At 41.5% G+C, this 14,494-nt stretch overlaps 1 protein-coding gene across 11 annotated transcripts in view; it reads left to right on the top strand.

Annotated features, from left to right (window-relative positions):
* LOC125241849 (ras GTPase-activating protein raskol) overlaps nt 1-14,494 on the top strand; it is a 217,887-nt gene that overhangs the window by 198,469 nt on the left and 4,924 nt on the right. For all 11 annotated transcript variants that reach the window (XM_048150520.1, XM_048150518.1, XM_048150529.1 and 8 more), the window contains 11 exons: nt 933-1,158; nt 4,038-4,107; nt 4,246-4,373; nt 5,267-5,410; nt 7,082-7,227; nt 8,391-8,636; nt 11,661-11,860; nt 12,346-12,554; nt 13,114-13,226; nt 13,347-13,513; nt 13,910-14,092. In XM_048150520.1, coding sequence (XP_048006477.1) covers nt 933-1,158; nt 4,038-4,107; nt 4,246-4,373; nt 5,267-5,410; nt 7,082-7,227; nt 8,391-8,636; nt 11,661-11,860; nt 12,346-12,554; nt 13,114-13,226; nt 13,347-13,513; nt 13,910-14,092 — 1,832 coding nt within the window. The remainder of the gene's footprint in view (nt 1-932; nt 1,159-4,037; nt 4,108-4,245; nt 4,374-5,266; nt 5,411-7,081; nt 7,228-8,390; nt 8,637-11,660; nt 11,861-12,345; nt 12,555-13,113; nt 13,227-13,346; nt 13,514-13,909; nt 14,093-14,494) is intronic.

The raw sequence follows: 14,494 nt of genomic DNA, 5'->3' as shown, positions 1-14,494 counted from the left end.
ATATTTTCTTTTTATACTTATTTCTGATAGTCGTCTGATGCTGTCGTTTTTCCTTCAGCTGCGAAGTTGTCAGTCTTGTCACATTTTCTGATGATCTAAATTTTTACAATTACTTAATGTACGTTAATTATGTTCTAATCAACATATTGTTGTGCCGTTCTTGTTTATTTTGCAAGCTCTTCATAAATATGCTAAGACAATAGGAACAGATTATCTAGAATGCAAAATATGCACGTTTTATTAGATCACGTCTGTGAATGTTTGTTTGGAAATGTAACGAGAGCAACCTAATGATGCCGTAAGGTTTTTTCTTGTTAGTTGTGTTAGACTCTCGGGCCGTGGTCATTGTATGACACTATTTGTTTGCAATCACGGCCATATCTGCCACGCGAGGCCGACTAATGTCTATTGTCTATGTTAATATTATGCAACTCTTACTAAAAGTGTCATTATTACTTGACTTTTAAACCCGCCTTTAATTTAGATTTGCAAACGATACGGCGGCCGTGCCCATGTGCAACACATGACTCATTTGCAAGGGAAATGTATGTTACCCACAGCATGAACATTCCCCTTATCATCAGGATTCGAGTTATTTTGTTTTGAACCATGCATTTTTAGCACGTACTTGACACGGCACGGTGTATTTATAAATATGTATTTTTTCTACGAAGTTCTAGTTCCCTTTTTTACCTACAATTGTTACAAATTGTAGGTACAACGATGTGATTTTAACCATTTATATATGCACGCGATCAAATAAATCTGCAATCAATATAAAAATGAATAACATTTTGAACACATGATATGTCTTTTAATATTTTTTAAAGCATGTTCTGCAATAAGAGGCTTCCATTTAGTTAATTAACTGCGGGCGTCGATTGCGCGTCATTTCCAATCATTCCACTAATGAATATAATTTTATCCCACAGACACATCATACGAGAAAGCATGTCGTCGGGGCTCCGCGCCCAGCACGCCCGTGCCCGGAGCGCAGGCGCAACACAGCCCCTCAAGACTAGCCTCCTTCTTCTTCTCGAAGCGGTCCTTCCGCAACAACCCGCTCAAGCGCACCAAGTCAGCCACCAAGCTGGAGCGCGACCGTGCGCTGCAGGCGCCGCCCACGCACCCCGCCTCACACGCTTTGAGGACTTCCAGGTAAACCTTTGAAGACAAACTTTTTGTCCGCCCCCACAAACTTTAAGCGGCAGATACGAGTAAAGCGCACCGCAGAGAGTAAGTATTACCTAGTGTGCTTTTAAAGCCCGTGTAGCTTCGAGAATGCAAATTAATTACTTACTCACGTATTACTGCACATATTTTTCAGTATAATCTCAAAAATGTAACCTAGTATGTACTGAGCACTGCCAAAATAATTGAATACTACCAATGACAAAGAAGATATTTAACTGAATGAATTTAGGAGGTTACAGTTAGGTGCAGAAAGAGGTAACTAAAATAAATATAACGTTGAAGTAACATTAATAATCAAACAAATTATTCAACATGTCAATAATTTCATTTAAAACAAAGTTTTTGCCAGAAGCAGTTGTTGATTTAATTATTACATTCGCTCGTGACAAGCAACGCGTCCTACTTGCATCTTGTTCTCCTCCTCAAATATAACGTATCAAAATATTTCCAAATTCAATTTCAATTTTTTATTCATATTGTGATTAATTAAAATCTTATTAATTTATTAGCTACGGAAGTTATCAGTTTCTAAAGACCGCCCACGTTTTGGTGAACGATTTTATGTCCATCGTCATGATTTGGTCACAAAGCGCGACAAATAGAAAAAAAAACTGTTGTCGAGGAAATAGATTGGATATGGTTCAACTTTCAAGTTCGATTAATGTTCCAGACATTGGTATTGGAAAAGGTTGCTTAGCAACCAGCAAGCAGCTTTACTTCATTGTATCTCGCTTATTTATTTCTCTACTAGCAATCTTCTTCAAACTGTTGGCTTACGTTGTACGTTGGCACGGTACAATCTCAGGCGACACAGCTCTAATTTTATGCCAGTTTTCCCTTTCTAATCTTCATTAATTTACTCTGGAACGTGAATACATGTTGCTTCTAACCAAATTACGGTTTTAATGGAATGAGAAAGACATCTTTGAGGTCTGGCTTTATTCTAAAACCAGTGAATGCAGTGGTATGATTTTAAAATTAACAAAAATACATTATTTTATTTAAACACATGAAAATCACACTTGAAAAGCCAATTAATTAAGCCATTTATAATGTAGGAACATTTGAATGCAACAATACTTCACGGCGCACGGCTAGAATATATAGTATACTTAATAAAATACCAGTTTGCCTGTAACATACAGGGACCAACCGCATAATAATACTTTATCTAAGTAGCTACTGGGTAGTTCGACACTTATAATACGCACTGCTTGGGTTTCCTCCATAATTCTCTCTAAAACTCTACAGAATCCCGACACGGTTTGCACTTGAACTAGACCAACTCGGTATTCCATGAAGCATCGGCCAACGCGGCGGGAGTTAATCTGGTTAGGTTTCAATGCAATTCATTTGTGTCCGTTTGATGTTAATTTGTGGAGTCATTCCGCTCACGTATCGCACCACATACCGCTTGTTTACTTCATCAATCTTCTTGTGATATGTTAACTTTATTTTGCATTCAGCGAGGTTTCTCTTTGAACTGAATAAAATACTAATTGAAATGAGCATTAGTATTACGAGTACAAGAATTCTATAAAGATAAGTGATCTCTATAGTTAGGTAATAACAGATCAAAGCTGTGAAAATATGTTTTTCCCGTGGCGTGTTGGTACTGCCTATATTCTTTACTGCCTCGTGGTAACAACATCAGATAGGACTCGCATATAGACAGCGTTAGAGATAAGAAACCCCTTACATGTACGGTTGTCAGGGCTGGTACCTTTCTTAGGAGTTAACTGTACATATCCCATAAGGCGTACCGATTTACTTGAGATATAGAATAGGTTTTGATTTTTCGCTCATATATTATTTCAAAATACTTTTGGTCTAAGAAAATGTAATTTGACCTGATTCGACGTACAATTTGTTCGAAAAATCGGCTCAATTTATATCGAACAACTTAGCTTTGAACCGATAATCATATGTAGGTATACTTTATCATCATCTTGTATCTGAAATAGTAAAGAGGGATTTTATTATTGGTGTGTTTATACGTTTATTAGTTTATAGGGACATGCCGTGACATTACCTACTACGTTACCGAGACAAGGCGTAATGTTGTGGTGTGGGAGTGTCGCCCCGCCCGTCTGCGCGCCTTATTTACTGGTGTCTCTTTAATTACTTCCCCGCCAACTAAACACGAACTTCATCGCTATTCCTATTATTACGTTACGGCCTGAACACATAATGCGGCGTGCTGTAGGTAACGTATCTAACCTGAACAATCGCAATATAACTAAAATCGTATGCGAGTTCGCGCACCTTGAAAATAAGTCCTTAGTTTTGGGCGGTAAACTTAGATAAAATAGATAGATCTACTCGCTGTAATCCCATCGCTTTGCGTAACTTTAGGGTCCAATTCCAATTCGGAGACAAGTTTTGCTTTGAATATTTACTGTTCACTAGGCAGCTTATTAAAACTATAGTTCTGTTATGCTAACTATGAAAGGCTCTGTCATGCTAACAATGTTTAATGCAGGTTTAATACTCCCAGGAATGCTTTGTGTAACTTGAGCTTAAATATGAATTCGTTTGCGCTTCTAAACTACACGGATAATTTAACGTTTTTTATAGTTTATTTATTTCATGCTCTATTGTAGTCATCTAACCTAATTCAACAGTCAACATTACATAATAGTTTAGATTCTTACAGGTTTACAATAGAGTACACTGTATGTATATATACGGTGACTAAGAATTTCTTAACGATCGCTTCTTGGATATTGATGCATACGATAACTAATAAGTACCTACTTATCTCAGAAGATATCTGCCCTGCCCACGCTATAGGGGCTCCTGCTGATTCTAAATACATGCCTTAAAATAATTGATTGTTCCAGATCGCACGAGAGTTTACTATCGGCGCACTCCCCTGCTGTTTCCACCATGGATTTGGGGCCGCCAAATCAGGTGAGTTAACCACGGAAAATGCTGTTTTATTCACACTTTTTACTAAAAATTGAGATTATTTTAATGTACCTAATTTGCAAATTCAACGTTTAGAATATAACTCCATGAAATCTCGTAAATTATGCATCTTTTATCCAGGTGGAAATACGTGCGTTGCACTCGTCGGTGCTAGGCCGGCCACATTGCTTCGCCCTAAGCGCTGAGAATCGCGCTCCTCGATATTTCGCTTGCGCCTCGAGAAAGGAACGTGACCGTTGGATTTACAGGTAAGATTTGAATTTAAAATATCTTCGGAATGCATCGGTAGAAACGCTGGAATGGACATAAATTCACAGTGTTTATTTTAAGTGTCTAGGAACATTCAGCGACGTAAATCAAAGGCAAGTTACTATATTAAATCATCCCTGCTTATGGCCTATTGTTAGCGTAATTATTGAACAGAATAGTTAGACTTGTGATGTATATGGGTTCCGACCGACTCTTCCAATCTATTGGATATACTTCCCAGACATAATTCCGTAAAATATTAGACTTGCCCAGATTCGCAGTGATTTGTAAACTAGTATTATGCGCAATAATAATTTTTAATTTACTTACTAAGACGTTACCTGTACCTACTTAGTGTGCATCGCCTATACTTCTAGTACACTGGCCTCTTATAAAGCCGGACTTTGCCTTGAGCTTCTACGTCTAACTAACTCGATCCAGATAAAACGTCTCGACGTCTCGCCGCAGATCCAGAGCTGAGGTCTCGCTACAATGTAACCGAGTGGGTATACACTAACGAGGTTTTAGCGTGTGTAGTGTACCTACCTGGCTAAGGATGTGAACTTAAGATTGCTGCATTCACATTTCTTGAAAAGTAGGGTTTTTCTGTACTTTAAATAAGTGTATTATTTTTACCTAGTTACAACTGTCCCTGAAATTTTTAAGTATTATACTAAGTACAGTTAAGTAACTGTTAAGAAAAGTAATATTGCTGCACAGAAAATTGTATACAAAGGTGCTAAGCTAATAGTGTTTCCGACTGTAGGTACATAACTTCAAACTTATCATGGGTAAAATCTTTCGATACGGCCCTGCCACAGAAGGGTGTGATACTTTTTCTCTAGTCTAAATCATGTTCAGTTTGTAATATTTTTATATTGTGTGTCTGCAGTCTGCGGCAGGCTGCGCGGCCTGACGAGATGCGCACGCGGCGCTGTGAGCGGTCGGTGAAGCTGTGGCTGCTCGAGGCCAAGGCAATCCCGCCCAAGAAGCGCTACTACTGCGAGATATTGCTCGACGACACGCTTTACGCGAGGTGAGTTACGCTAGTTGCACTTCCACAGGCTAAAATATTCTCAGTGCCGGATTAAGCCAGCGCGAGGCCCGTAGAAAATTCATTAATAAAAGTCTCCATTAAAACCTAGGACAGTCCTGGGCAATAGTGTCGACTTGCAACAATAAAACTAACTTTTCATAGGTGAATCGAGAAAACCAATTTCGCGCTTTGGTCTTTAACAATACGTTGGTCTCGGGGCCCCGAAATGCATGGGGCTTTTAGCCCTCTCATTAATCTGTTACTGCGCGTTGTAATCTTATGGTGGCAACGCCAGTAAGGACTTTAATCATAAAAAACGGACGACAAAACAACGTGTACTACAAAGTAACTGTATTACAAACGTTTTTAGTTTCAGCAAACGCTAAGCGGCTTTTCCTGTAAGCATCGTAAAATAAAAGGACTTTAGAGGAATAAACATCGACATAAACATGACCACGAGTACCTCGACAAAATAATATAGTCTGGATATAGAGCATAATACGAAACATTTAACTTAATAAAGTTTCAAACAGTTGATGTTATGAGGTATCATCTAAAAATAACGAAAACTGCGGGGGCAGAGCCGCCGGCGTGAGAGCCTGGGGCAAAAACGCTACAGTTATTTCAGCATTTACGGGGTTCATTTTTTCATTCGTATGATTTCATGTCATGTTTCGTTTGGATGTTATTTATTTAATAAATAAATATAAGGCGATGCTAGACTACTAAAAAAATACGTTTTTGATTTTCTTAGATTTTTGTGTTCAAAGTAAATGTTAAGACACCGAAGGCTCATTTAATATTAATAATCCGAACTTCTGCTCAGCTATTAAGCTATCAGTTTACTTTTTAACTACGTATTTAATATATTTTCTGTGCTACGATGCTAGTACCTACGAGAGAATAAGAAGCTTAGATTTAGCGTCCTTGTTTGTCAAAGTGCATGGCGAGTTTATCAATGAAATCATTCATAATTTCTCCATGAACTTTTGCAGCTGATAGTACAGTAAGTTGTAGAGTTAAGCGACCCCTCTGCAAAGAAATTTCTTTCCAGGGGCATCGCTTGTCTTCTGCTTACTGTACTCGACCTGTTAGCGGTCCCGTCACAAATGGTTAGCGAACGGCGCGCCAACGGTTCATTCGTTATCAGGGGCCGATTACGCCACGCTGACAATTGACACCTACCTCTCACGATTTCCTGTGCAGTGCCGATTAGGGAAGTAGTATTTGTATGGTCAAATATGTCCTTGTTGTACAAGCATTGTTCGGTGAAATGTCAATGTCAGGTGACAGTACCGAAGCGAGGTGAAACGGCAGCCCGGACTCACCGTAAGACTGTTTAGTGTAGGTACTTTTAGTGATTCATACGTGTATGTAGTGTAGAGTGTAGGCCTATTTTGAAAGCGCATGTGTGCGTAATGTGCCTAATGCTGCCTATAGACCAAATGTCGAGATAATATCTAAATATAAATATAAATCATATGTAAATATAAACGACCATACACTCGCAGAGAAAACTTAGTACCTCCCTAACATTCCTAATGTCGATGTACTTGTTGGGACGCCTGGCCGGAAACATGCGGGATGTCGATCACACGATGCGTTCATTCAGCCCATTCCTTATGTCACTGGTGGTACAAGTTTGTCTAATAAATCCCTTATAATTTACAGGTCGTCGTCGAAACTGAAGTCGGAGCTGTGCTTCTGGGGCGAGGTGTACGAGTTCACCGGCCTCCAGGCGGTGCGCGCGATCAACGTCAACGTGTACCGGGAGCCCGAGCGGCGCAGCCGCAAGCGGGACAAACACGCGCTTGTCGGTTAGTACCAAAGACATGTGTAACTCCGTATAGACAGCTAGAGTCTAAGAAAAAAACCTACCTCAGGACCATATAGGAAAAGGTACGGACGCCTAGATGATGTTACACCTTTGGGGGACGCTCGGCTAGATGGCGCTAATATTAATATTTGACATTTTAACACATATCAACCTATGAATATGGGCCAAATTGTCAAAACTGAGGTTCAAAAGTTTTAAGCCTGTGTCGAGAGATGGCAGTTTATGCACTGTGATTACACAATTTACTTTGACAGTAACTCTCTATAATACTTGATCCTCTTTGGTTAGTACCAACTGTAATACTTAGGCCAAGCGTCGGAAAGCTTTTGAGATAAAGAGCCAACTAATTAACAGGAGAAGCAGCACTTGAATGTAATTGTATTTTTAAAGAGCCGCATGCGGCTCGCGGGTCAGAAATTGCTGACTCCTGCCTTAAGGCTCTGGTCCCACCGCGAGCTAGTAAGCTATGAGCTATCGGCTATAAAAACGAACTAAAGATAATCACTCCCGACGGCGAGAGACACGGCGATGTTTATAGCTACTCGCCCAGCGGTGAGCTATCAAAATAGCCGTGTCTCTTTTATTTGCACGGGAGTACTTATCTTTTGTTCGTTTTTATAGCCGATAGCTCATAGCTTACTAGCTCGCGATGGGACCAGTGCCTAAGACGTGTACAGGAGTACCGGGTGTACGAGTATCACACGTAGTGGCGAAAGAGTGCGCTCGGTCGAGTCCTTAGCGACCGTACGTGTGATCTAGCCCTTACCTATTTAAAAGTAATGGACGTATGACGAGCGAGCACGCTTAGAGCAACCTCATCATATCCTCTCCGAGCGTCGACGTTTAAATAGGGCTGTGGAAAATGGCGTCGCCATGTCGGCCATAGAGTTGATTAGACGCCGACGCTCTGGAGGTGTGGGAGGCCCTCAACGCTAACGCCTGCATCCTCAACATATTAATAGTTTTGATAATATTATTTTAGTCTGATTTAGTAACGATGTGCATTTTGCGCCTACACTACATACATTTTCGTTTGTGTAGCCAATTAAAATTCAATTTTTATTTGTCAGAAAAGTGGAACGACAACACACCATTTACAAAAACTGTCTTTCAATATCTAAATACCAACCCCTATCTCTCCAGGCACAGTCCGCATCCCGGTCGACGACGTATCCTCACGATACCTCAACGAGCGCTGGTACCCCCTCTCCGGGGGCGACAAGCCGCAATCGCCTGGGGGGCGCGCCCCTCCGCCCCCCGCGCCCGCGCTCCGCATCAAGTGCCGGTATCAGAGCGTGGACGTTCTGCCCCTAGACCACTACGCGAGGTTCCTGGACTATCTCAAGAGGAATTACAAGAGGCTATGCGAGTATCTGGAGCCGCATATAGGTGAGTCAGCCGCTGAATACGTAGGTTACGTGCAAAATATTAAATGCACTGTCAATATAGGCATGACGACTACATAAAAAAATGGCATTCTGTTTAGTACGTCAGTTAGATCGTCCAAAAATACTGAACACATATATTTCGCTTTTTCTAATTAATGAAAAAATACAAAGATATAGAGCAAAGTTCCGGAGTATGGGCTTGTGACGTCACTTCTAAGTTAAGTTTGTAGAGGCGTCACGCGAAACTTCAACGCACTGTACCGTCGTCATTTTTCGTTTACGAGAAAAAAGAAAAAATACGTGTCTAAAATTCTTTGGTAATCTAACTGACAGTCTAATCTAATTAGTTTTTTTAGTCGACTCGCCTATTACTGAATGAAAAAATTAGATCATCAGTATCATCACGTAGTCGGTCTAAGGTTCGGTGGCACCAAACCAAAGCGTTCGCTAAATATTCTGCATGGGTATTTTCATAAACTTCTGCTGCGTGACGGTGATGTCTCTGTTAACTGTGGTCGATGCAACTGGCCCTTAAAGTTAAAACTGTCTTGATAACTTGGCAATGAAAATACCATGCTGATTTAACTTGTTCTGACCTTTTGCGTTTCATAATTATCATACACTAGCTTTTGCCCGCGGCTTCGCTCGCGTTAGAAAGAGACAAAAAGTAGCCTATGTCACTCTCCATCGCTTCAACTGTCTCCACTTAAAAAATCACGTCAATTCGTCGCTTCGTTTTTCCGTGAAAGACGGACAAACAAACAGACACACGCAATTTCCTATTTATAATATTAGTATGGATATCAAACATAATTATCATACTTTACATACTGAACACTGTTTAAAATTTTTTTTGTCTAAGTGCACCTTGCAACAGATGCAGCTTACAAAGTTATTACCAATGTACAGTATGTACGCTCACAAGTACAACACTCTGCAATTATTATAAATTAGCCGTCCGTTGCAACCGGTTAAAAATAGCGTCGAGAAAAGCTGACTTTGCGTATACTAACGCCATCTGTCAGCAAATATGTTAACACTTTCGAAACCGGGCTCTACGCGGCGCTACGACATTTTCGCTACATACGGGGAAACCCATGTAATCGGCTACGCTTCTACGAGCGGTGTGCCCGACAGTCGGGTTCTTGGTAGCGAAAGTGTTAAACACTGAAGTGTTGAAATCAGCGCACTCTATCAGCGAGAGACTGTAACTACACTTTGTTTATATGACAAGATGTACAATATCATCATCAGCCAATGTTATTCAAGCTCAGTTTAACCGTTATTAACCTCTTATCTAACGCTTTGTCCCGTATTTGAACCATAATTAACATATCGAATGTTATTGATTCAGTAGCAATTTTTTGACATCGGCATTCCAGTAGGCCTAGCACATGATTGCCGCGAGACTGTCGTCGCGAGATAGATCACACGTCTTCTTCTAATCGTATTAATGCCATATAGTCCGTTGCTTCTGGAAAGTTATGTATGAAAATGTTGGCATAATTAATGGAAGATTTTTTTTGATTGAGATATGTACATTACAGGCCGAAGTTATTTTTCATCAACCCTCCCCATCCCTCCCCCCTCTGCGTCACCCCTCTTCCCCCTTAAATAGCCGAAAATGCGGTTTTTCGCGATTTCTGACAAAACCGTTGTAGATACAGAAAAAGCGTGTAGGAAAAAAGTAATCCTTGATAAATTTACTACAAATCGTTCATTGACACTTTGGTTCTAGCACTTATAGGTTTCGCGTGATCCATCACGAAAGTTGGTCCTTTGCTGCAATTTTCTTTAGTTAATGTTAAGTTTTCTCCCAAATTGCTTACGAAATCTGTTTGATATTACTAAAATATTATAAACTGAAAATAAATTTCAGGGGGAAAAATCACTACCATGGGTGGGACTTGAACTCACGGCTACTAGATTGATACTCCAGGGCTCTACCAACAGCTACCAAAAGCTCATCCCCAGTCATAGATATACTATATAGATCAATGGTACTCCTAGCGACTACTACCGTGAAAATATTACGTCTTAAATAGTTACTGGAATTCCAAGACATATTGGAAATTCCACCCATGGTAGTGATTTTTCCCCCTTAATTTTATTTTAGTCATGAGTTACAATATTTTAGTTATATCAAACAAATTTCGACGATTTCGTATGCATTTTGGGCGAAAACTTAACATTCACTAAAGAAAATTGCTGCAAAGGACCAACTTTCGTGACGGATCACGCGTAAACTATAAGTGCTAGAACCAAAGTGTTAATGAATGATTTGTAGTAAATTTATTAAGGATTACTTCGTTCCTACGCGCTTTTTCTATATCTTCAACAGTTTTGTCAGAAATCGAGAAAAACCGCATTTTCGGCACTTTAAGGGAGAGTAGAGGGGTGACGCAGAGGAGGGAGGAGTGGGGAGGGTTGATGAAAAATAGCTTCGGTCTATAACGTACATATTTTAATTAAAAAAAAACCTTCCATTAATTATGCGGTAATTTTAGCTAATTTCCCCCTACTAATAAGGACGGGTAGTCTATCTCGCGGCGACATACTCATTACTCTCGCGCCGATCATGTGCTAACCCTGGAGGCGATACACTCATCATCCTCCTTGCGTTATCCCGGCATTTGCCGCGGCTCATGGGAGCCTGGGGTCTGCTGTGACAACTAATCCCAAGATTTGGCATAGGCACTAGTTTTACGAAAGCAACTGCCATCGGCCCTTCCAACCCAAACGGTAACTAGGCCTTATTGGAATTAGTCCGGTTTCCTCACGATGTTTTCGTTCAGCGGAAAGCGACTGGCAAATATCAAATGACATGTCGCACATAAGTTCCGAAAAACTCATTGGTACGAGCCGGGGTTCGAACCCGCGACCTCCGGATTGAAAGTCGCACGCTCTTACCGCTAGGTCACCAGCGCTTATATCCTGGAGGAGATACACTAAACTCTGCAATGTATTGTACGAGTATATGTGTTAACATACCACTATCACTGAATTTCTCCTGTATTTTTATCAGGTGTAAAAGCCAAAGAGGACATCGGTTGCGCACTGGTCCTGTGCATGGCCGGCGCGGGGCTCGCGCCCCGGTACTTGGCGGACGTGGTGGCGCTGGACGTGCGAAGGACGGGCGACCACTCGCTCACGTTCCGAGGGAACTCGCTGGCCACCAAGAGCATGGAGGCGTATTTGAAACTGGTCGGAGATCAGTATCTGCAGGTAAGTTTTTGTGGTCGATAAATATCTGTGTTGGTAAATAAATATCTTTTTATTTTCTATTTTAGCAGCATCATGTGTATTTGAACTGTTATCACTTAAAGAGTGCATTTGAGCGTCTGTCAAATTACACCAGCTTGAGAGGACTTGCTTCCTTCGAAAGCGTTTGACCCCATCGGTAGTCATAATAATCGATGTGGAATAATAAGCAGATAATCTGTAATGCGAAATGCTGTATTTTGTGGGCTTTTGATGCCGTGTAAATTCTGTGATGTAATGTAATTATTAACTACACTAGATATACTTAGGTGATAATATGAAAGCACACAGTAGTAGGTACAGAAATCAAAAACAGTTTTGAAGTCCCCTTAGACACCACGAATGTCGTAATAAGTTGCCGTGCCCGATTGAACCTAATTCTAGAACTACATCCACATCTAACATTCTAGAACTACTTTCTTGTAAATACTATACTATCCTATCGACAGGACACCCTAAGCGAAGCTGTGGCAGCGGCGGCCGGTCCCGGCGCGGCCGAGTGCGAGGTCGACCCCCTGCGAGCTGGCAGCGGCGCGGCGTTGCGACGTCAGCAGACCGCCCTGAGGGACGCGGTCACTCTAGCCTGGCGGGCCATCGCTGGGTCCGCCCCCCGTTTCCCCCCGCCGCTACGAGACTGCTTCGCAACCTTCCGCGAGAGGTATGTCTCATTCGTTATATTTTGCACCTAGGTCTCAAGAAGTCAGGACCCGAAGAATAGAAGACTGGACGAGTGAAGAACTTTCACTGGAAGAGAAGAAATACACGGTACGTTACGATTTATTAATTTTGTTTCAGACTATGCGATGTTATTTTTTGTGCGAATATTTGATTTAATTTTGTTCACTTGTGTTTGTCTGCCAGCCTTGCGAAATTGAATTACTTTGATAAAATAAATGATTTGTTATTTACGCTTGAAAGACTATTGCGAATATCATATACACATTGTCTTTTTCTTGAACGTAAAATCTTTAAAATATTAAACCCTTGGCAAATAAAAAAAGACATGATTCCAACAAATTTTTCTAATATGTACTAACTACTATCCTATCCCAATGTAGTTTTGAAATTTGTAAAATCCATTGCCATTAAAAGGGTTAATTGTAATCTTTGCTGTAATTTCCATAAGAATCAAATCAAACCAACTTATCGTACACTGTTATAGTTTTGCTACTCGTCAATAGATGGCGCATCAATCGTTTCCTTTGCATTGTTTACAGACTCACTGCGATGGGCCGAGAGGACATTTCAGACAATTTGATAAGTGCATCCATATTCCTACGCTTCCTCTGCCCTGCAATTCTGTCTCCAAGTCTATTTGGGATTACTCACGGTAAAAATATTTTCGTACAAATAAGTATTTGATGATAATTTGATGAAGTTTGGTTACAACGCCATCTATCCGTGCGTTGATGAACTATTTGGTTTGTTAAAAGACTACATTGGTTTCCAGAGTACCCGAATGAGCGAGCTGCCCGCAATCTGACGCTTGTTGCCAAGACCCTGCAGACACTGGCGAACTTTACACGGTTCCAGGGCAAGGAGGCTTTCATGGAGTTCCTCAATGACTTCCTTGAACAAGAGGCGCCTAATATGAAGGCGTTCCTTAGAGCTATTTCGGTAAGCAACTTAAATGTACCTGTAAATTCCAATCCATGGCCTTAATTAGTTTTAATTATGCAAATCGGGTAGTTATTGCCACTTGTTTGGTAAAACGAAAATATCTAAAATGCCTAGATGTTAAAAAGAAAAACGCAGCATTAATTATTTATGAATTATGATAACAATAAATGTAGGAACTTACATCCGAGCAGTCAAGTCGGGTGCCATCAATGCCGTCATTAGCAGTTGCGAACACTATTAAACAGTCTAATTGCTGATGTGAGGCTCCGACATGGCTGAAATTATCCGAAGTGCTTTAGTTCTGCGTTCTGCCTATGAGATAAATGAAGAAAATTTCAGATTTACCGTTTACTTTACTTAACTTTACTTGAAAAGTTTATGTAATTGTTCCAGATGCGTCCACAAGAGCAAGCTCAGGAGGGCAGCAACCGAAACTCCTCTGCGTCACAGAGCTCCGTGGAAGCTGTGGAGGCGGACCCCGAGTGGGCACCACATGTGGACCTGGGCAAGCAGCTGGCCACACTACACGCACTGCTGGTCGATAGCCTGCCGAAACTGCCCGGTGGGAGGACTCAGGTGAGATACTAGTGGGGTAGTAACCGCGACTCCTCGGTGTCACCTAGCTCTGTGGAGGCGGACCCCGAGTGGGCACCACATGTGGACCTGGGCAAGCAGCTGGCCACACTACACGCACTGCTGGTCGATAGCCTGCCTAAACTGCCCGGTGGGAGGACTCAGGTGAGATACTAGTGGGGTAGTAACCGCGACTCCTCGGTGTCACCTAGCTCTGTGGAGGCGGACCCCGAGTGGGCACCACATGTGGACCTGGGCAAGCAGCTGGCCACACTACACGCACTGCTGGTCGATAGCCTGCCTAAACTGCCCGGTGGGAGGACTCAGGTGAGATACTAGTGGGGTAGTAACCGCGACTCCTCGGTGTCACCTAGCATGCGCGGATCCAGGGGGGGGGGTCATGGG

Source organism: Leguminivora glycinivorella, chromosome Z, assembly GCF_023078275.1.
Source record: "Leguminivora glycinivorella isolate SPB_JAAS2020 chromosome Z, LegGlyc_1.1, whole genome shotgun sequence".
NCBI lineage: Eukaryota > Metazoa > Arthropoda > Insecta > Lepidoptera > Tortricidae > Leguminivora > Leguminivora glycinivorella.
The sequence above is the reverse complement of the archived record's forward strand: the minus strand, read 5'-3'. Positions and strand labels throughout refer to the sequence as shown.